Raw genomic sequence first — 24,173 nt, 5'->3', positions numbered from 1 at the left:
ACTCTCACCTGGTCGCATACCTATCCAGACAGATTAATCTTTTGTTCTTTCTTCCTTTTGCATTCTCTAAGAGATTTTCTGATTTGAGTCTTGTATAGGGTCCTTTCTACATGGAGTTTGCATGTCCTTCCTTTGTTTGCATGGGTTATGTCCAGGTAGTCTGGTTTCTTCCCACATTCCAAAGATGTGCATTACGTAGATCAGGGCCTCTAAATTATCTGTAGGTGCATTTGCATGCATGTGTCATATTGAATAAAGACCTGGATACCTAGTTCTGTTTTCCCTTTCACTTTATAAACTCCATGGATAGCAATGGCTGTTCATGGGGTCAATCTAGGAGTTGGCTACAACTCATGAGACACAGACAGAAAACTGCACAATACTCAATAAACAACTGAATTAAGCTGGGCGTCTGGGTGGGTCTCGGTGCCACTAGGACCCTGATACAGTATAAGGTTCTAGACACTCTGAGCTGCATTTCAGGGTTATATTTGCAATCTTTGTTATTTAATGATGGCCTAAACAGAAATTCATGAGCAAGGAAAGAAATTCAGACATTTTTTCATTCAAGAAAAAATAAGCATTGTGTAAAACTTAATGCTCAAAGCTAATTAAACAGTAGTTCTTCAATAAACTGAGTGATACATGTAAGGATATATAAATTCTATTTGGGAAAAGTGCCTGTCATCCTTCCCCTCTAAAAATGATAGTAATCTTCTGTATACCAGTCAGGTGTTAGGTTAGTGTGAAAGTAAAAATAAAAATGACCAGAGACATGATACAACTGAGGCTGTTGGAAAAGAATTTGAAGGACGTGAATAAAACCCAGGTAGAACATTCAGACCACACAAAGGAATCATAGCCAAAATCTCAGCCAGAAAATCAAACATTGTTTGATAGCAACAATTCTTGATATGAAACTCTGCCTATAATCAATTGCTATTATACATATCCTTCTCAGGCTTTCACAAAGAGGCACTTAGAGAATGCTGATATTTGACTGTTAGGGAAAGTGAAAAAAGTTTATGGTCACCTTATTACTTTTAGGTAAACAACAACTCCCCATTGCGCACCCCCACAAACATGCACACAATCATTTTCATCACTTATGGCCACTTTATTGAATGTGCACACCTCAGATTTCTGATTGTTATAAAATATCAACAGTAGTGTATTCCAGCTGGCTTCACACAAATGCACACTACTTCTGCAAATCAAGATTAATGATTGCTTAACTTGAACACGTGACAATGATGCAAACTCTATGTAATTTATTTTCTGACTTCTCTGTGTCAGAATTTACTGTGCAGCACACACTGAAGCACCCACAAATCATATTTGAGTTTGACCATGAGCAGCAGCCTAGCCAAGTTGCAAGGCACTTGAGTCCTTAGCTTCCAGATGGCGGTTTTCAAGTGCTTGGGAGTTGAATGCTTGTAGCAGAACCATGCAAACCATCTGACTTTTACTACCTGGTCATAAGCTCATTGTACTGTAGTTAGGACATAATCTTATTGATTAATTACTTTGGTGTGATGTTATAGTATTTTATTGAGAAGTATACTTCTTAATCTCAGTTGAATTATTTTAAATGTTATTGTGTTCCTTTTCCTATAATCAGATCATGACAGAAAAAGTATCCATTTGGTCCAGTCTCCTTACCAGTTCATTGAACATAAATACAACTGATCTCTGTGCTAACAATGCCTAATAAACACATATAACTTCATAAATCTAGTAGAAAATGATCTTGTTTTGTTATGCAATGAATTTATAAAGTATAGAACAGTCTATCAACTTAAGTGGTTGATCTGTAAAGCTTGACATAATTTTCGTTTAGAAACAGCAGGTTTGCATTTTTCATCAAATAACGAGCCTTCAATTTAATAACTAATTTGCATTTAAGATCTATAACCTATCTTTCATAGATGTCCCATACTGAGTTTGCAAATGTGCTTACTTTATACATTCACATTAAAGAAGATCCTAAAATACTCAGCTAAAGGAATCCTATTACTTTAAGTCCTACTGCACATGGAATAAACTTCCTTTTTTAGCATTAAGCATGTGAACCAGAATTCTTGTATTCGCAGTTTTTGATGAAAGGCCATAGAAACTATTGTCAGCTGAAAAGATTGTATCATTTGTATCTTTTATAATAAATCCAACTATGTCAGCTGGTCTGATGGTTCAGGCTTAAGGCATGTGTTGGCTCAATTGGTAATGTGGTTTTGGCAATAATCCTAGGCTTCTGGAAGGTTCAGTTGGGAGGGAGAGAGAAAGATGAATCCCCCATCAAGGGGGAGGTGGATGTGAGATATGTCATCACTTAGAGTACCTCTGGTGCATACCAGAATCCATGCACATCTGCGTGTGTTAATGTGGAAAGACAAGTTGTCTCAGCATTACTGCACGTTTCTTCTGCTGGTTAAGGATTCAGACCAAATGTGTGCCATAGGATGTCTACCTTCCCTTCTCTGACTTACCCCTGTTGAGATATTGCTATCTCTACCCTACATATTAGCCACCGAGACTCTGCCCTCCAAGAAATCATGAGGTACTCCAGTAAAGAGATGTATGCAGATCACTTGCATTTGAACAAGTGAAGTACTTGAGGCAGGTGATAAATAGCAGACTGTACAGACAGTGGCCAGGAAAGGTCAGGTGGGGAATACAGGAAATATAGAAAACAAATCTAGGTATTCATGATATGAAAACTAGATGGTCTAGGGATGATGCTTTAACGTCCATTTGATTTAACGTGACTGTCTCAATCATATTTCAATGAAACATGTATTCTTTGGATGCTTATATATTTTTCTGAGATTTTGCAACCTCAAGCTTTGACATATTAATTAGGGAAGGCAAGAGGTGTAATTACTAAATTAGAGGTATGGAAGAGGCTTTACCGGTTCACAAGTGCAATAAATCAGAGTACGGGGTTAAGATAGGAAGGGTTAGAATATCTAGTTCTGGAAAAAATGTTAAGCTGGACTTTAGACTTCAGTTTATATTTATATACTTTTAGACAAACTTCTAAATAAGTTTCTCTTCTCTTCTTTTCTTTTTTCAGGACAACTGACATGGGATCATAATGGCAGTATACATATTAGTGGATTAATTATTGGAATCATTGTTCTGTTTGTGGTTGTCTTAATTATAATTCTATTGATTTGCCTGAAGATAATCAAGAAAAGAAAAAGAAGTTCCATCAGGTACTGCTTTTTATTTAATAGTTATGTAACTAAATTTTCTATAAAGTAACTGAAATATACGTATAGTGTTTATAGTACACGTGGCATCTAACTTTACATATGCTAATATCTAGCTCCAAGCAGCTGTCTATCATGTGGTAACTATGCCTCCCAAATATTTAAACAGATAGTGCATGGAAGCTTGAATTCCACGGAGAACTGATGCTGATTAGGATGTATTTTGATACTGATCATATGTTAAATGTATCAGAATGGAGAATGAATTTAAAAAATGAAGACAAATATTTGTAGAAATGAACATATACATGTGTTTTTGACAATTTATGCATTTGGAAGAACTCTAAAGGCAGAAAAATACACCTAACACAATCACTAGGAATTTTTTACCACAGACATCTCACGAAACCATGACTTGGATCCCCTTGTTGCAAGGCAGTTTTGTACAAAACTGGAAGCTTTGGTTTAGAAATGTAATTTATTCTTTACTCTGGGCAGAAAAAAATCAGTTAAAATGCCTGTTAAAGTGTGTCTCATGTCTGTCTGCATGTTGCTGGAGAAGTGCCTCTGATATTTCAGTCTTTTACCTTTTTGAAGAGTACATAGATAAAAATGCAGCAGTTTTAGAGAAGTCCAAGAATTACTGTGAGCCTAAAACTAACTTACATGTATTCATCCTTTGTCCATTAAAGGACTAAAGGTGCCAGAGAGACTATACACACATATAACAGAACTGAAGAATTGAGCACATTTTGGTTGAGATGTATAATTCATTAATAGGAATTAGAATAGTTAATGGTATAAACATGCTTAAACAACATGCAGTCATTTAAAAGAAACTATGATTGCATGCAGCGTGAGTGAATTATTAGGTTGCAGTTAAAAGAATTAACTGAGGAAACTGGTGAGTGCAGGATAAAACATGAATCAAATAAGACAACACAAGAAACAAGGTAAAACAGTGTTGTAACAGTAATGGAGACAACAAGCCGAGCCCTTGTGAACATTTAATAACCAGGCTTGCAGAATCTATGCTAAAAATACTCTTCAAGGCTTTCTAAAAGAACACAACTGTATGTTCAAAAGAATATGTATGTTGTTGAGCAGAAACTTGAAAGTATGTTTTTGTTAGTGTTAAGAATTGATACAGTGGTGTCTAAAATGGCATCAGTGTTACTGACACAAGACTGCAAGTAAGGCTGTTAGTAAGGAGTTCTGAAAAGTAAGAAAGTTGTGAACTGAAACCACAAACAGTGTAAAGTTCAGTATTTTGTCTGCATATACTTTTAATGCATTGTGATTAAATGGTACAAAAAGAAAGGTGTGTGCATATCATTAAGATATTCAGGCCACCAAGTAAAGGCAATGGATTAAAATCTACTCACATGAATATGTAACCAGGTATACGACACTTAAATAATTAATTCTTCCATTGTTATAGGATGTTTGACTTGTGCCAAGCTAGAAATTATAAAATAAATTATTTTTTATAAAGCAAAGAATGTATGGGTATAGGAAATGTACACATCCAGAAAAGCACACTGATAATTATGCAAAGCCATAACAACAATATTCTGCATAACTATGCTGATTTATGTAAGCTTGCCAGGAGAATATTATACAAAAATAAATCCTAATGTTATATAAGTGGTGTGTGCTCCAATGAATATAAAAGTAGCTTTTAGGTGCAGAACAGAGCAGATATTGAAGTGAACAGAAAGCTTAAGCATTTTAAAAAATCAATGTGTGAATAGTGTAGTTGTTCATGTAAGTCAAAACAAGATCTGCATTTGTATTCCTCCATAAGATTTGAATAAGGTGAAAAAAAAGAGAGCATTAGCTATTGCTTATCACTAAGGATACAGTTTCAGTAGTATAAAATGCTATGATATTTTCAGTACTACCTACAAAATAGGAGCTCTGGCAGATACAGCTGCACAAAGAAAGCTCCACAATATGTGAATTATACAAATATGTGTTCTGTTCTCTTTCTTCTGGTATTTCATCAGTATCAAAGAGTTTTGAAAGAGCTGTTGCAAAAATAAATGAAGGATTGGAAGGTACCATAAATATAACTGATGGTCTGTTAGTATGGAATATGACACCAGAAGAACATGCCAAGAGACTGATGCAGCTGATAAAAAGATTAAGACAGCATAATTTCAAGTTAAATAGGTTCATAGGTTCATAGGTTCATGGGTGTGTACTAGACTAATGGCCCTGGGCCTTTACAAGCCTAGCTATAGAATTACCCTGGCATCATGCCACCCGACCTTTGTTCCAAGTGCCTCTGTCAAGTAGAGGCACTGGAGTGATTCCCTGGGTGAATTTTCTATTTCCCATCCACTCATCAAGATTTTCTTGAAGAGGGTCAGCGAGGTGCTCTGCTTGGCATGTATGGGAAGTCTATTCCATAGCAAGGGCAGTCTCTGGGTTATGAACCTGTCCCTCCAGTATTTCTGTTGATTGTGGCAATGAGGTTGAGGTCTCTGGAGTGTGTGGTGTGGAGGGATTGGGATTTCTTTAGATGTAGCATTTTTAACAGATATGGGTCAGACATGGCTTTGTAAGTCAAGCAGAGATTGCCCCTAAGTAGGCGATATGAGACAGAGAATAGTTGGAGTTTTTTGAGTTTGTCCATATAGGACAAGTGTTTAAAGCCTAGGATCCTCTTTATGAGGTACTTTTGTGACCTCTCCAGTTGTTGCAGGTGTTTAGTGAGGTACCTGCCAAATGAGGCATTGTACTCAATGATTGGCCTAATGAGGGAAGATTAGAGGGAGACTGACCTCTTTTTACCTGGATGCAAAACCCTTAGTAATGAGATGTGCCACATAGAAGGACTTTCTGACTACAATGGCAGTGCAGTGGTCAAAGAGAGGTTGCTGTCAACCTGTGCTCCCAGATCTCTTAAAACACCTTCTGTGTTCAGTGGACTACCATCGATGTGGTAATTCATGGGAACCAGATTTTTCCCAAAGGGGATGACGACAAATGTTTTGGCATTGATCTTAAGGCCATGGTTCTGACACCAGTCAACATCACTTGGGGAATTAACATTTGCTCCCAACTTGCAATTGTCCATGAACTTTGTCAGCCAGAGTCCCTTCATGTTGGCCTGGACTTCAGAGAAGTAGATAGTAAACAGTAGAGGACCCAGGACTGAACCTTGTGGGATTCCACTCGTGACTGGTCGGCAGTCTGATTTGGAGTCAGCTACTTTCACACTGTGGGTTCTATCTGTGATCCAGTTTGTAACCCAGGTTACCCAGGTTGATGCCTAGTTTAGTGAGGTTTTCTATGATTCCTGAGTGAGAAATGGTATCAAAGGCCTTGGCCAGATCAAGGTAGGCTGTATGAACCACTTTGCCTTTATCCACAGCTCTGGTGACTGACTCAAAGAAGTTGACTAAGTTGAGCAGGCATGATCTACCCTTCAGAAAACCAAACTGTGTGGGATCTAGAGTTTGGAGATTCCCTATATCCTTGTTTATTAGGTCCATGATGATGCATTCTATAGCTTTGCATATCAGACTCATGCTAATGGGGCGATAGCTCCCAGGGTCTGTAGTCACTCCTTCATTGTGGAGAGGGATAACTGTAGCAGTGCGCCATTTGGCAGGGGCAAAACCTGAGGTGAGGCTGTGATGGGTTCAGGCACCTGGGCAGCAAGACATTTCCCTGCGGTACATTTGACTGGGGACACATGGCTGAAGTGACATTCAGCTGCAGAGAAATATGACTGTTTACAAATTCCCTGTGGGCAAAGAGAAGCATACACTGTCTTGCCCACATTTTTAATAACCAAATGCACGGGGGGAAAACAATGTCCATGGTCCCCAAGAGAACATGACACAGCAGGCAATATGGCAGGCATCAGCAGCAGGCTGGCCAGAGGGCATGTCAGTGGCAGTAAAAATACAGTTCACAATAGGCAGTACCTTTATAATTGGAGTGTGTGGACCACTACCCCCTTCACGATGTCTAGGGAACATTACCTAAAACGCAAACTGGAGCATAAATGTGACTACAGTAGCCTGCAGGATTTCCTCCATGCTGTAGAACACTTCTACATGTTGTAGTTATATAAGTATGTACTGTACACTGAGCACAACATGCATTACTTCTTTTGCCACCATACATTTGGCTATTAAAACTGTGAGCATGGCAGTGTGTGCTTCTCTTTGCCCACAGGGAATTTGTAAACAGCCATATTTCTCTGCAGCTGAATGTCACTTCAGCCATGTTTCTCCTGTCAAATATACCACAGGGAAATGTCTCACTGCCTAGGCGTCTGAACCCGGCTGTGATTAAACAGAGCACACAGGTGAAGCACCAGTTCAATCTGTAGTTCATGTAGAACACAGCTAGGGATATTGTCAGGTACCATAGAAGCTGCATTCTTGGCCTTGGACAGTGCTGTTTTAACCTGTGCAGCAGTAATACTGGGTTCCTGGCAATCTACTGGTATTGTGATTGATCCTTTGGGAGGGGAGGGGTAAAGTTGGCACTGAATCTGTCGGCAACTAACGATAACTAAGCATAAATAAATGGAGAGATAATCAATCTAAATCAATCTAAATATTTTCATAACTTTGATTATATATTGCTATAACTATAGAAAATAAAATACAGTATGTGTTATAAAACTCTGAGTTTAAGTCCTGTACATCTGAAACTCACAGATCCATTTGAGCTTTCATCTGTCTCTGTAAGTCTTTGAACCTATGGCCATCCTGCTTCCTGAAGTGGGAAAACCCTGTCAGACATGACAGATGATCCCAACTCCTCCAAAATATCAATATTTTCCAATCGCCACTTGTTGTTTTCTGTCTCCAACTTCTGCAGGTATGACTCCTGCAGTAGATAGAGGAGCATTTTGGTCTCCTTTACTGAACAACTTGAGGCACAACTCTGAGCTTTAATGGCAGTGAAGTGCCAAGTTCTGAATGAGATAAAATCAAAAGCAAGCTGTACTACTATGTGAACCACACCCACCAGGTGTGACTTATGTGAACCACACCCTCTGCCCAGCCCATGTACCCATATAGGGATGCTACCCATGGCAATGATAGCTATAGAAAATTTTAGTCTAATAACAAGACATGCATTATGACAGACCATAGTCTCATGCAGTTCCATTTCTTTACATTACATTCTGTTTTTTTTTTTTTAAATAAGGTGACACCTTCCTGGAATGTGATTATCAGGATAAGCCATACTCCCATGCAATTGTGGGTTTTTTTTTCATTTTTTTTTTTTGCAAAGAAATGCTCGTCTTTCAATATGATATCAGATTGTCTTCCAACACTGTTCAGGTATAGTGACATTGATTCCTGTAGTTTTAACGGGGGGGGGGGGGGGTCTATCTCAGGGAATGCTTTATTTTACATTTCTGTGAGATGAATGTTTCCATCGAAGGAACTGTGCAGGAGGACTAAAGTAAGGCAGAGTTACAATATTATGAGACATTTAAGAATGATCTCAGGCAATCATATACATGCATAAATGCCATACACGAGGTATGCTATGATGGAGTCAGAGCACTGAAATCATTAGAGGTGGTGTTCACACCAGCACTGTCAGACCACTGCAACAACTGTCAGGCAATGTGGAAGGTTAGTGTGTACCACATTTTACTACATTATGCTTAGCTGTATTTGGCATGACAGCCGAGTACATGTGGTGATGCCCATGCCCTGGCCCAGCAATCAAGGAGCCTTAATCCTCACCACTACACCAGTGAGGGCCGTCTCATATAGGAGGAAAGGATAAAAAATATACACAGTAAAGTGCAATTTCCCTTAAGAGCACACAGAGATCACAGTCAGTCAGGGGCTGGTTACTCCCTCACTCTCCAGATCCCCAAACGGACTCCCCACTGACACAGCTATAGGGTCCAGATCTCAGCCTAGTGGGCAAGCTAAAACTTCCAGCACCATCTCTGTCCAACCAGTGCTTTGTATCCCTGCCTGGTACACACACACACACACACACACACACACACACAAACACTTTGAGAAGAGTTTATACAACCACACATACACTCTTGGGAAAGGTTGGCACAAGTTCACCAGCTGTGCCCCTTTTTCCCAGACTATACTGTAGTACCAGCTGCCACCACCCACTAATATTTATCAGCTCTTCAAAGCCCCTTAAAAGGGTATCCAATTATTACTGTGCAATATTATTATCCAATTGGTAGTATAGCCCAGGGCTAAAGCTATTGCAGTGGCTTTGTACAATTTTACCAAAGGCATGCAAGTACTCTAAAGAGCTTAAATTATCTTTACAAAAACAGCTACAGTTGAAAGGGTTTAAAAATATTTAATAACAAATAGTCAAACCACAAGGCAAGACTTTTTACTACACAGTGCTAGTCAAGAGTTCAGAGATCACAGAAAAATACTTAAAATAATTCAGTAGTACAGTTCTGACATCACAGAAAATCACTTAGTCTAATCTTTCTAGTTTCTAGTTATTTCTAACAGAAAACACAAATCTAAGATAAACTTACATATAGAGCAAGACAGTGCTGGTGAGTTGGATGGTCAAGACAAAAATGCTTAATGCTCTCTGATTCTCTCTGTTTTTAAAATCACATTCCTGGTACACATTACATCATTCTTCACACTTCCCAGGGTTCCCAGGCTAACAGAAACTACATTTACATTCTTCACCTCTGGGCAGAAACCAGAGCAATAAAGGACATTATGCATGCAAATTCTGGCCATTAACTCTGACCTTAAAACAATAGGCAGAGTGCCTCACTCTAGACTTACTGGCTCTGAGTTTTAACATCAAAGGGTCACAACATGCTTTACTTGGTCAGTAAGGGTAGGGAGGGTGGCCTAATGGTTAAGGTGCTTGTCGTACAAACACAAGGTGCAGGGTTTGAGTCTCACAAGGGATAACTGGCTAAGCTTAAAATGGCTCGCAAGGGCAGTTGGCTTAGTACTAACCTATATGAGTGCACTGTTGTTACATTATTTTCCAGTTCCACATGTAACACTATTTTTACCATTTAAGACAACAGCCTGTGGTTTACATTAATATTTACAGATGACAGAATTATCTACAAAATTCTGTCTGACTAGGCTGGCAGCCTTCACATCCCCCCCCCCCCCCCAGGAGAACTCAAGCTAGTTTTTCAAGTGACCCTTGAGAAACACTACTTGAAAAGGTTAGGTCTATCTGAGTATACCTTACCCCATTCCCTGTCTTGAGAACCCATCTGCATTGGCATTGCTAACCCACTGTGGTGCTGCACTGACATATCATATGCTTGCAACCCTAGGCTCCATCTTAGCAATTTAGCCTTTTGCTGGATGGCTCTGTTCTTCCTTGTCAGGTCTGTGAGGGGAACAGCTATGGTACTATAACTGGGGATGAACTTTCTGTAGTACTCTGCTGTCCCTAAGAATGCCCTCACCTGCTTTTTAATAGCAGGTGCAGGCCATGCCTGAATGGCTTTCACTTTGGCAGCTTCTGGCCTTATCGTACCACTCTCCACTCTATGTCCTAGGTAGGAGACATTTGCCATACCCGCCTGACATTTGCTCGGCTTAATGGTCAACTCTGCCTTCTGTAGTCTGCCCAGCACCTCCCTGACATGCTGAAGGTTCTCTGGCCAGGAATGACTGTAGATGGCAATATCATCTAGGTAAGCAAGGGCAAATCCTCCTGCTAGGATATGATCTACCAGCCTCTGGAAAGTCACTGGAGCATACTTCATCCCAAAGGGTATCTTTAACTCATACAAGCCAAAAGGAGTCACAAAGGCTGACTTCTCTCTAGCACTGGGAGTCAAGGGCACCTGCATTAACCCTTGGTAAGATCAATGGTTGTAAGATACTTAGCCCCAGCCAGCTGCTCTAGGGCCTCATCTGTCCTACACATGGGGTAAGCATTCGACTCTGTGTGACTATTTAATTTCCTGTAGTCCACACAGAACCTGGTGCTGCAATCCTTCTTTGGCACCAGCACCACTGAGGAGGCCCAGGGACTGTTGGACTCTTGAATCACCCTTAGTTCCAACATCTCCTGTACTTCTTCCCTCAGATTCTGTTTGACTCTCTCAGGCACTCTATAAGTGGCCTGCCTAATAGGCCTTTGGAGTGCTGTGTCCACCTGGTGTTGCCCCAAGTGGGTGCACCCTGGTTTCCCAGTGAACATGTGACCAAATGTCTGCAACACTGCTCGGATTTCTCGAACCTGGGTAGGAGATAGCTGCTGGGACATCGCTACCCCTTCCACAGAGGTGACAGCCCGAGCCTCACTGAGGAGATCAGTCCCCAGATCTCCCTCAAACTCCTCCTGCAATCCATTGCAAATGCTCAGCACAAGATCCTCTCTGTCATGGTAAGGTTTCATCATGTTAATATGGTACAATTTGTGCCCCTGCCATCTGCCTAGCAGTTCCACCCTGTAGTCAACATCACTTACCTTTCCTACCCCCCTTGTAGGGTCCCTCCCAAGCTGCTTGCAGTTTGTTGTGTCCGACAGGAATGAGAGCTATTACCTGCTGCCCCACAACCTACTCTCTAGCTCAAGAACTCCTGTCATACCACACCTGTTTCTGTTGTTGGGCTTCTGCCAGGTTCTCCTGGACCAAGCCCATGAGTTCCCTAAGCCTTGTCCTGAGGTTTAGAACATATGCCACAACAGACCCCTTGTGAGTCTCCCACTCTCCTTCCCACTCATCTTGAATTAAATCTAGAGGTCCCCTTGCCCTATGCTCATACAGTAACTCTAAGGGTGAAAAACCTGTGGATTTCTGGGGAACTTCTCTGTAAGCAAATGACAGACAGGGCAAATATTTGTCCCACTCCCTCTTAAACTGATCTGCAGATGCCCATAGCATGGACTTGATTGTAGAGTTTAACCTGTCAACAAGACCATTAGTCAAGGGATGGTATGGGTAGTCTTCATGTGCTTCACCCCACAGGACTTCCACAGACAAGCCAGCAGGTCTGACATAAAATTGGCACCTCTCTCAGTCAGTATTTCTTTTGGGAAACCTAACCTGCTGAAAATCTTTAGCAAAGCATTTGCCACCTTCTCTGCCTGAATGGAGGACAAAGCCACCACCTCAGGGTATCGTGTAGCATAATCCACTATCAATAGGATATACTTTTTCCCTGTGGAACTTGGGGTACTCAGAGTACCCACAATATCCATAGCTACCCTCTGAAATGGCTCCTCAATCACAGGCAAAAGCATCAAAGGTGCTCTCACCTTGTCTCCTGCCTTGCCTACCTTTAGGCACTGCTCACAAGTCCCTCAGTACCCTGCTACATCGCTGGAAATTCCAGGCCAGTAGAAGTTCTGCATAATACACCTTTTTGTACATTTTATGCCCATATGACCTGCAAAGGGAATATCATGGGCTATGGCTAGAAGTGCCAGACTGTAGGCTCCAGGCACTATGAACTGCTGTACTCTCTCACCTTCTAGCTCTCCCTCAGGGGTCCACTCTGTGTATTGTAACCCTTTGTCCCAGTATACAGATTCCCCCTTTCCTTGAGAATCAGGTGCTTCCCTAGCTAACTGCCTCAGGCCTTGCAATGTAGGGTTTGAGAGCTGAGCCTGTCTCAACTTTCTCCTTATAACCCTTCCCAGCTCCGCTTCCACAGGAAGTTTGGTATCCTCTGACAGTGACGCCTCACTGTCAACCTGGGTGCTACTACTCACCTCTACCTTTGCAGTCACTCTGTCCAAGAGACCGTCAGTACTCCCAAGCAGCTATGGTTCACCTTCAGTCTCACTGCTACAGGGTAGCTCCCTTTCTGAAGTAACCACTAGTCCTGGCTGCAAGTATGCAGTCTCTCTGGGTCTCCCCCAGGCTACCAGACTTACCTGCTTGTCTCCAAGCCTGACTGCATGTAACTGCACAAGCACAGGGTACTGCACTATCAAAATAATTCCCTATCAGGACATCTGCAGGTATATCCTCAAACACACCTACTTGCTGGCATCCTTTTCCACCCTCCCAGTCCAAGTGAACCCTAGCCAAATGTATTTGGAATGTGATCCCTCCTATTGTCCTGACTGGGGTAGACTGTCCAGGCAAGTAGTGCTCCTCTGTAACCATTGCAGGCTTTACAATGGTTATATCACAGGCTGTGTCTCTCTTGGCAATGGCCTCTTTGCCATTCACTACAATAGGATATAACCTCTGGTGGTAGTTTGGTACCCTTGTTATCCCAAGTCAATCTACTATTGGAATTTTGTCTTTCCCACTTACTGGCTCCCTCACCTTTTGTTCCCCACCTTGCCCCCGTGGACATCTGTATGCCACATGGCCCCACTGATTGCATTCAAAAATGTAACCCTAGCTCTTGGATGTGTACCTGGACTAGTGGCTTCACCTGCTACTGGCAGATTCTGTTGGGGCAGTCTGGGCTGCCCACCATGGGTTCCTTTAGACCCATTAGCAGTACTGGGGTCTTTTTCCTGTGCAGGGCTCCACTGCTTACTAGGTATAGGTCTCCCTTCTTCCCCAACTCATCTGAAGTAGCACATTGTCTATCAGCTAACCAGATCCTCATGTCCTCAGGCAATGTCCTAAGGGATTGTTCCCTCACCAAAAGGTCTGCCAGCCCTTCAAAAGTGGTGACCTGACATCCACTGACCCACCTATGGAAATAAGTGCTCAGTTCAGCTACATATTCACACACACTTTCATATGCCTTGCGTCTATGCTCACAAAACTTTAAACTATACGTTTTAGATGATAGCTTAAACAATTCTAACAATCCATTTTTAACAGCAGTATAATCAAAACATGCAACGTCAGATATTTTTATCAAAACAGTTACAGCTTTACCATGGAGTAAGGGGGTCAGGAACTGTACCCAGAGCCTTTGTTCAACACTACTGTTTGCATACCCTCTCAAACACATGAATAAAACTATCAAAGTTATCCCCCTGTTTAAACTGCAGAAGAAATTTACTGACCTTTTGTGCTTCTGGGGTTCGGTTACTCCCTTCCCCATTACCTCCATGACTCTGATGAAGAGTCAGCATTTCCCACTCATGCTTCCTCTGTCACTCCTTTTTTTTGGCTTCCAGGTGTAGCAGTTTCTCATTCTCCTCAGTCTCTCAGCTGCTTCTATCTCTAAATGCATAGCCTCCAACTCAAATCTCTTTAGCTCCAGATGGATTTTTAAGTCCTCTGCAGAAAGGTTTTGCTGTCCATTCTTCGAGGGTATTATAGCTCCACTGCCAGTCTGATTGTCCTCCTGGTTGCTGTTTCCTGATGTAGCTGTAACCAAGGCTGCAATCAGGTCTGCCTTAGTCACGTTTCCCTGCACGAGTCCCCTAGCCTGGCACATCTCAGCCAGCTGGCTCCTTGTCAGCTTTCCATACTCCTCTGCTGACATGCTGCCTGTTCTCCCTGACTAACTAAGCTAACAAAAGAAATAAAACTATTGTGATCTGAACTCTGAGGATTCACTGCGTGACTGATTAAGAGAACAAAACACCTTCCAAGCTCGCTGTACCCAAGCTACAGGAATTCACTCTACCCACACCACTACAAGCCAATTAGTATTTGCCACCAATTAATATGTGATGTGGATATCCCACCACTGCAAAACAATTAATATGTGATGCCCATGCCCTGGCCCAGCAATCAAGGAGCCTCAATCCTCACCACTACCACCAGTGAGGGGCATCTCATATAGGAGGAAAGGATAACAAATACACATAGTAAAGTACAATTTCCCTTAAGAGCACACAGAGATCACAATCAGTCTTGGGCTGGTTACTCCCCCCACTCTCCAGGTCCCCAGTAAGACTCCCCACTCGCACAGCTATAGGGTCCAGTTCTCAGCCTACTGGGCAAGCTAAAACCTCCAGCACCCTCTCTGTCCAGCCACTGCTTCGTGTCCCTGCCTGGTAGCTCACACACACACACACACACATACACACACACACACACACACTTTGTGAAGAGTTTATACAACCACACAGACACTCCTGGGAAAGGCTGGCACATGTTCTCCGTCTGTGCCCCTTTTCCCCAGACTATACTGTAGTACCAGCTGCCACCACCCACTAATATTTATCAGCTACTCAAAGGCTCTTAAGAGGGTGCCCAATTATTACTGTGCTATATTATTATCCAATTGGTAGTATAGCCCAGGGTTAAAGCTATTGGAGTGGCTTTGTACAATTTTACCAAAGGCATGCAAGTACTCTGAAGAGATTAAAGTATCTCTACAAAAAAAGCCACGGTTGAAAGGGTTTAAAAATATTTAATAACACATAGTCAAAACACAAGACAATACTTTTTACTACACAGTGCTAGTCAAGAGTTCAGAGATCACAGAGAAATACTTAAAATAATACAGTAGTACAGTTCTGACATTACAGAAATACACTTAGTCTAATCTTTCTAGTTTCTAGCTATTTCTAAGAGAAAACACAAATCTAAGATAAACTTACATATAGAACAAGACAGTGCTGGTGACTTGGGCGGTCAAGACAAAAATGCTTGACGCTCTCTGATTCTCTGTTTTTAATATCACATTCCTGGTTCACATTGCATCATTCTTCACACTTCCCTAAGCTACATTTACATTCTTCACGTCTGGGCAGAAACCAGAGCAATAAAGGACATATATGCATGCAAATTCTGGCCATTAACTCTGGCCTTAAGACAATAGGCAGGATGCCTCTCTCTAAACTTACTGGCTCCGAGTTTTAACCTCAAAGCGTCACAACATGTTTTACTTGATCAGTAGAGTGCACTGCTGTTACAATATTTTCCAGTTCCGCATGTAACACTATTTTTACCATTTAAGACAACAGCCTTTGGTTTACATTAATATTTACAAATGACAGAATTATCTCCAGAATTTTATCTGGCTAGACTGGCAGCCTTCACACATGTCACCCTTACATGTTTCCTAATTAGGTATGCCATCAAAATCAGGTGTGGCACAAAGTCTACAGATAATGTATGGTATCTGTACTCATTCTCCCTGTACATAAAAGTAATTCTACCTGTCACACATGACATTAACTACATCTTGACATTTTCTTTCATGGGGTCAGCACCAGAAATAAACACATGCTGTGCCATAGCACAGCCGACAGGGTCAGCACCAGAAACAAACACATCCTGTGCCGTAGCACAGCCGACAGGGTCAGCACCAGAAACAAAAATATCCCATGCCATAGTACAGCCGACAGGATCAGCACCAGAAACAAACACATCCTGTGCCGTAGCACAGCTGACAGGGTCAGCATCAGAAACAAACACATCCTGTGCCATAGCACAGCCGACAGGATCAACACCAGAAACAAACACATCCTGTACCATACCACAACTGACAGGGTCAGCATCAGAAACAAACACATTCTGTACTGTAGCACAGCCAACAGGGTCAGCACCAGAAAGAAACACATCTTGTGCTGTAGCACAGCCGGCTGATGTTGACAGCAGAATGGCTTTTGATTATGATACCATTACTCACATACTCATGACAAAGCCTAAGGACAGTGACACATAGTGGCAAAGTATACTGTCAGGGCCCCTAAACCACAGCAGGTGGAAAACTCATTAATCAGTGACTCAGGCTCACATACTTGGCATAATGAGAAAATGAAATTTCATTGGGGGTAACGACTCCTCTCAACATCTGCTTCTTTTGCACCCTGAACCCCTTCATGTAGCGACTATCCTTTCAGAAGTAGCAGTACCATCTGTCACACCTGTACACAAAGGTACCAGTTGAAGTCCTATTTCACGGTTAGCTCCAGAGACATGCAAGGTATTGGCTGCTGAGCACCAAATGTGTCACGACATAAGTTCAAGTCCAGACATCGCCAGCTCAAGAGGCATGCAAGGTCCTGGCTGCTGAGCACCAAATGTGTCATATGGCATAGTTCAGGTCCAGGCACCACTCAGCACAGCCCACAAGAAACATTGCATTCATCAAATATTATTGGTGTAATTTTTTTTTCAGTGTCACTAAGGGAATGCCATGGCCCATACTTGTGGACTAGATGCTGCCTCTTTGCCTTAGGGGCCACATACTATGCATGAGCCTACTGTAGGGATTGCTATGCTATTGCCTTCAGCTGGCCACTGTCAGTATCATTACAGTTGAGAGAAACAATAGTGGGAGCTTCCCTGCCACTATCAGTGGCTGCCTGTGGCAGTTGCACAGCAGGTTAAAGCCTGATCATATTGTATAGAAATCAGCAAGCAGTAAACTTCCCATATGCAGTAGCAGGATCATACTGAATGGCACCCCCAGACTTGTCCAGGCAACAGGAGTGGGCTTTGAGCAAGTTAACACTTGCACAATGACATTTTTCTGAAACTGAGTGGTGTTGAAGAACTGTTTTGCAGCTACCTGGAAGTTACAAATTGGTGTGATTAGCCATGGCCCAAGTAATTAGTTTGTGACAGCTACAAAACAAAACAAAAGATGGAGGAGACAGATAACAATAAAAGGAGAGATGTTATTCAGTACTCCACTCTACAGATACAGAAATACCTATGGTTAGGAACATTAAAATGTGTGGCTTACCAACTAGGTGACCATGAGCAATCCTATCATGCAGGAGGGGGCGTTACATTCAGCTTATGTGCCAAATATGAGAATCATGGGTACTGTCAGGAGGCTAGACCAACAATTTGGTGGTGTGCTCCATGCATTCAAATACTACCTGCCAGTTGATGGAATTATAGCCCTTCCTGTTCTGGTACCAATCCCCCTGTGATCCAAATGGGGCTCCAGTGGTAGTCTATTGCACCAAGTACCTCAGGAACGTGTGCCATTTCATAGAAGACACCCATGGGACTTGCTCAATAACATTCTATTGATGATATGGACCAAGCGTATGTTGAGGAATTTCTAAACTATTATCAAATCAGAAGTCTTTGAGATCTCCAACATGTTCCCAGTTTGTCTCTGGAAGGTCACTGTAGCAAGTATACTGAGGGCTATACATACTTGGGTATCCACAGGTAAAGGAAGTCCACATATCCTCCACAGTCCCCATCTGTGGTCATATAAATGCAACAGACCATATATATGTCCCTATCTGCTGTAAAGCTGTCGAAGACTTCCTAATCAGCAAAGTTTAGATGGGTCTGTTTTTGCCTATATCTTCTCCTTTTCAGTCTGAGAGTGCTGCTGGGTGCAGCTGGTTTTGTTGAGACTGAGACAAGCACTTCAGAGTTGGATGCAGCTAAGCTGGCCTTAAATGCAAGAATCCTGACAGAGTGCAAGTCTCTGGAAAATGTACAACTTCAATTTGTTTATAACCTCTCTGCAGATGGTATAGGTGAGCATAAAAAGTCACTATGAACACACAAAGGCAGGAAAAGCTCCTAATGTACATAAGACTGTTGCATATTTTTTACCTATTCCTCATTTATAACTCATTATTACTTGATTTGCATGCTACTTTATCTGAGTGTTTTACACACCTGTTCCTGAGAACAGCTGATGTCTCTGAATCACACCTTAGCTGCATTTAGGTATAGCTAGTGCAAGTGCATGCAGTGCTTAAGAAGAACGACTAGGAATACTGTGGTTAGTAATGAGAGTTTCAGTGAAGTTGAACTGTAGAGCTTTAGTGCCGTATTAAAAGCTTTGTAAATTCTCATTTAACATTGTAGATCTCACAGTGCTAACTGTGATTGCAGTTTGGAATTATATATTTCTGAATATGGAAAAAAAGTGTTTCTAGCCTGAAGGATTGTCATAGCAAAACCCTACCTCAACAATAAAAAAATACCAGATACAAACAAAACCAACCGCCTTGGCAGCAGACAAATTACCAGCAGAACACCTCAGAATAGCAGCAGAAGCTATAGTATGCCCAGTGTCCATACTTATCAATAGATCCATAAAAAGAAAACTGTGCCCCCAACACCTAGAAAATATATACCATACCCCTACATAAAGATGGAAATTCTACTGACCTACCAACTAATGTCCAGTAGCCATCCTCCTACCCACTACCCAAGATATTAGAAAATATATCCACACCCAATTTCTGAAATACTTCACCAACCCTAACCTACTCTCTTTGACTCAACATGGCTTTTGGCCTAATCATAACACCACTGATGCCCTTTTAAACTTTACAAAAACAGTTAATCAACTCCTAAACAGCAATAACATAGTGTGAACAATCTTCCTGTACCTATCCAAAGTGTTTGATACTGTTTCAGACCAGAAACTCCTAAAGGAACTTGCCTCTCTAGGCCTCAATACCCCATCACTAATCTGGTTCTACAGCTACTTATCCAATAGGGAAACAATCTGTGAAATGGAAAAAGGCTGTTCTGATTTTTTCACAGTTATAATTGGTATCCCTCAGTGATCAGTTCTACGACTCCTACTTTTCAGTATCTTTATCAACAATCTTCACTCTGCCACTAAACAAACTACCCTGGTACAATATGCAGATGATCCCACTCTTATCTGCTCACCTCAAACACAAGTCTCCCTACAAGATAACACCTAAAAGGCCTTTCTAGCCATAGACTCCTGGCTAGATAGCTCAGGTTTGCCCTTAAATGTTAAAAAAAAACGACAACTAATGCTTTTCACTCCTAAAGACTATTCAAGCCAAAAAAAAATTAAAATTTTCATATCCTATCAGCAAACAAAAAAAATTACAATATGTAACACAATAAGGCTGTGATGATGCAGCAGTTAACATTGTCGTCTCACAGCAATAGATTTTCTGGTTCAGTTCTCAGCAGGAGCTCCTTCTGTGTGGAGTCTGCATGTCCTCCCTGCAGCTGAGTGAGTTTTAAAGCCATGAAGGTAGGTGCATGTTTGGTGTACATGTGCCTTCTGTGAAGGTTGGGTGCTGGCCTGGCAACTTGACACTGTATAAACTCCACTGACAATCAATATGTGGACCGGTGATCCACTGTGGTGACCCCTAACAGGGAAAAGCCGAAAGACATTGCTTACAATATGTCACACAGGCAAATTTGTTGGAATAATTCTCAATGATAACCTCAGATGTGACCAAGACTTACTCCTAGACATAAAAAACAGACTGGAAACCAGGATCTCTCTACAGGGCTAGGAAATTCCTCACTAATCCCTATTCAGTGTCTCATCCATTTTTACAAATCTTTACTTAACTATCAAAAATAAACTAGAGATGGCCTATTACAGAATGTGCTAGAAATAATCATCAAGAAACCCACCACTGCACAGCACTAAAGAGCTTTAACTGGCTACAACTTAAAAACCACCTCAACAACTTTAACTTATTATAACTCATAAACTAATAAACTCCCCAGAAAAATAACCAGGTCTAAAAGGAATACTACAGCCTTATACCACTAATCAAACCCTACAATCCAGCAACAAAGCTTTTCTATCCATCACAAAATCAAACAATAGTGCAGGAGACTCACCATACTATAACCAGGTAGCAAAAATCTAGAACAAAATCCCCCTGAAATGAGAGGTAGACACACTGCTTGTCTTTAAAATACCACTATAGAAACACCTGATAAAAACTGGTTGTGTTCATGCACTACCACAGGTTACCGCCCAATATTCAACCGAAACGCCACCTTCAAAATCCAACTCCCTTTTCCTAACCTTTGTGCACCATAATCTTACACATGTACTTTTATATGTCTCACTAAGAAGTCTCACTGTATATTCTCCTACAACTCTCATTTACACTATTCTCCTACAGATGGCCACTCCACCCTCACTATGCCTTCACTCCTACAAAACTTCCATTTCTCAGATAACTTCCACTACCTCTATTTTCTTTAGTGAGGGTCTATACAAGCTAATCTACCAATGGAAGTACAAAGTGAGGTAAATAATATGGCACCCAGAATACAATGATTGATTCAGCCTTGCACGGTTTATTTTCGTACCATGTGTTTTTTGGAAGGGAGTGGATTAGGAAGCTATGACTACTGAACAGATTTCACACAGATATTGAACTGACTGTGAATTTTAAATAATTTATTTTGTAGTGCCAAGGTAGTTATGTTGTCTAGATTTTTTATGTTTCCTCTTTAAAAAAGTTCATAATCTTGAACAAATTTTTCACATTAAAAAACTTTTTGAATCTATGTTTCAAATTGGGTATTATGTTGCATCATAATGACAATTATGTAATGATAGGGATTTCAGTTTACCTGTGTACCTAGCAGTGGAAAAATTTATTTTTCCAATAGTGTTAGTGTTTAGGTAGGAACTATTGTTGCATTATTTTGAGATTAGAATAATCAGGTGGTAAATTTATGGTGTTACACATCTCTTCATAGCATAGTGCCCCCATCAAAAACGTTTATTCATTGGAATTGTAGGTGTGCTTATTGTGTATTGTGATGTGATGTACTCAACATTCTATTGTTAGTGAGCAAGAAGCAACAGTTTTTGAGTTGAAGTGAATAGATAAATGCTCATTTACTAACAATGTGCTGAATCTCAGGGACATTTTAGATTATTCAGGCTTTCATTGTGAATGTTGTGATGGAGATTCTCTTTGTAATGATGCAATAAATGTTATTAATGTATTAAAGCAGCATTTTAGAGGTCAGTTGTCTTTACTTTCAGAATTAAAAGAGATGAAGATTTGTTAGAATCTAGCTGTCTTTCCAGAAGACCATAAAGCAGATGAAGTAAAGTGTGCAAAGCTGTATAAAAATCCTGCTTTTAATTTTCTATGAAACTGTTCTCATGGCAGGACCCACACATATTGGCAGAGTTTCCCTCCAATAATTGCCCTAAATGATAGCAGCTTACCCCAGAGTTAAGAGACTAAGGAAGCTAGAAGCATTAATTCAAAATTTAAACCAAATATGCAGTATATAGAACTTGGGATACGCCTAGAGAGCAACTGTAATGTAACTAATAGTTTGCCTTTAGAAGTTTGTACAGAGGATCTTTTGAATGAGAGCTCATGTCAGGGTTTCATGACCTGTGACTTTTCTACAACTGCTAAATGCTGTTAAACGTCAGAGGCACGCAGAATAAAGTACATCTTTAATTAATGCCTAATGCTTATTAGTAAGACAAACATTGCTAAAGACAGTAGTGTTTTAAATGCGATGTCTGATTAAATATTTTGTTTTATTTTGTTCTTCACTGTACATACAGACTTTATGTATACTCAGTTTTATTTCTGATTTAATTTAATTTATACAGCGGTAGCATTGTCGCCTCACAGAAAGAGGTTATCCCATTCATTTCTCGGCTGGAGTGCCTTCTGTGTGGAGTCTGCATGTCCTCCCCACAGTCGAGTGGCCTCCAAAAGACATGCGTGAATGGGCATGCCTTCGCTGAAGGTTGGGCGTCGGGCTGGCAACTCTGAGCCATAAAAATCTACTGCCAATCATTAGCGAACCGGAGTTCCGCTTTGGCGACCCCTAACCGGGAAAAGCCAAAAAGACAAACCATTATTGTATGTCTGTTTACCCGAATGACCAATTTTAGGCTCAGCCCCAAATGATACACTAAAACAAGTGATACTAACATACAAGAGCTAAAACATTTGTTTTGATCAAGTATTATAAATTGTTTCCATGTTAAATAGAAGTGATGAAAATAGAGAAGACACGTATTTGTAAGCAAAAGAAAGAAAAGAAACATAGAAACAAAGAAAGAAAGAAATGTAATAAAAGAAAAAAGGTGGAAAGTTTGCATCTTAGGGGAATCCGTATATCAATGAGTCATAATTAAAGTCATATCCCAGGCAAGGTTTCTCTGAATGGTTATAGAAAATAGAATAGGCATGGAAAAGCACAGTAACGTTTATAAACTAAAAGAAAGAAGGAAAGACATGTAATAAAAAATGGCGGAAGGTTTACTTCTTTAGGAGTATCCAAAGCAGAAAAATATAACAATGAGACGTAGCTAAAGTTACTCCCAGGCAAGGTTTCCATGATTGATTGTACTTTAAGTGATATGCCTTGTAGTAAAGCATTTGTAATGCACCTCTTTCAGATGTGCTTTAAAAAGAGGTCTGAATTTGCAGTAATAGTTTAACTCTTTTGAGTTTAGAAGCAGTAATTCCATAGTTTAGATCCTAGAGGAACAAAAGTTGTGCTCAGTACAGTACAGGTTTGTTTGGTGTGTTTATGGTACTGGACCTGGATTGCTGCCAAGATATTTCATTGTAAGGCTGGTAGCTTGAAGGGGAGGTTTCTAATTGTGAAAGCTTAAATAATTGTGATCTGAGTAAAATATATGTAATGTTTAACTGGTAGTGATTTAGCATTCATAACTGTTAGGCAATTACATAGAAAAAGGGTTGAGGTTTGGCATAATGTTTAAGGTGTTTGTTTACCTAACGGACACAGAGTACAGGGTTTAATTATCACCTCTGAAGGGGAAATTGGCTAGTCTTAAAATGACCCACAACAGCAGCTAGTTTAGTACTTACTGGTGAGCCTAAAGGCAAATTTTGCACTTGAGGACTTGTATTACTTTAATTTGCCATGTCCTCAACAGAAACCATTAGGAATTGGCCTGGCCAGAAAATAAATTAATTTAGATTCTATTTTTTTCTATAAGTAGTTGAAATTCAGTAAGTGGTCTAGCTAGATGGCTAGATATATGAAAAAGATAGTCACAGGCTCATTGTTGAAGCCTACAATTTACCAAGGGAAAAGTTTCTGTCTAGTTCTAAAGGTAATTTATTTAGGTTTTGAAGCATTTAATATAGATCATTTTTGTTAACCTGTTGTCAAATGTGCAGTACTGTAATATTACGATCATGTTATCAACATATAAACTAAGTGGCAGGCTAGGCAAAGATAGGGAGGTTTGTTTAATTGCATTTATTTCAAGTAAATTCTTGTATTATTCAAGTTCAGCAATGTGTGTCTGGTGATTTAGTTATTAAAATATAAGGGTAATGTCTTAACCAGTTGACATCAACTATTGGTATATGTCTCATGAAGAGTAACTGTTTTAGCCACCGCTAGCATACAAGTAC

The 24,173-nt window shown here is 40.6% G+C and overlaps 1 protein-coding gene across 2 annotated transcripts in view; it reads left to right on the top strand.

Moving 5' to 3' along the window:
* LOC122791295 (SLAM family member 9-like) overlaps positions 1 to 24,173 on the top strand; it is a 569,735-nt gene that overhangs the window by 448,623 nt on the left and 96,939 nt on the right. For both annotated transcript variants that reach the window (XM_044058978.1, XM_044058979.1), the window contains exon 4: positions 3,074 to 3,215. In XM_044058978.1, the coding sequence (XP_043914913.1) occupies positions 3,074 to 3,215 (142 nt within the window). The remainder of the gene's footprint in view (positions 1 to 3,073; positions 3,216 to 24,173) is intronic.

This window comes from Protopterus annectens, chromosome 17.part0 (assembly GCF_019279795.1).
Source record: "Protopterus annectens isolate FY-2018-M chromosome 17.part0, PAN1.0, whole genome shotgun sequence".
NCBI lineage: Eukaryota > Metazoa > Chordata > Ceratodontiformes > Protopteridae > Protopterus > Protopterus annectens.
This window is presented reverse-complemented; position numbering and strand designations above follow the sequence as displayed.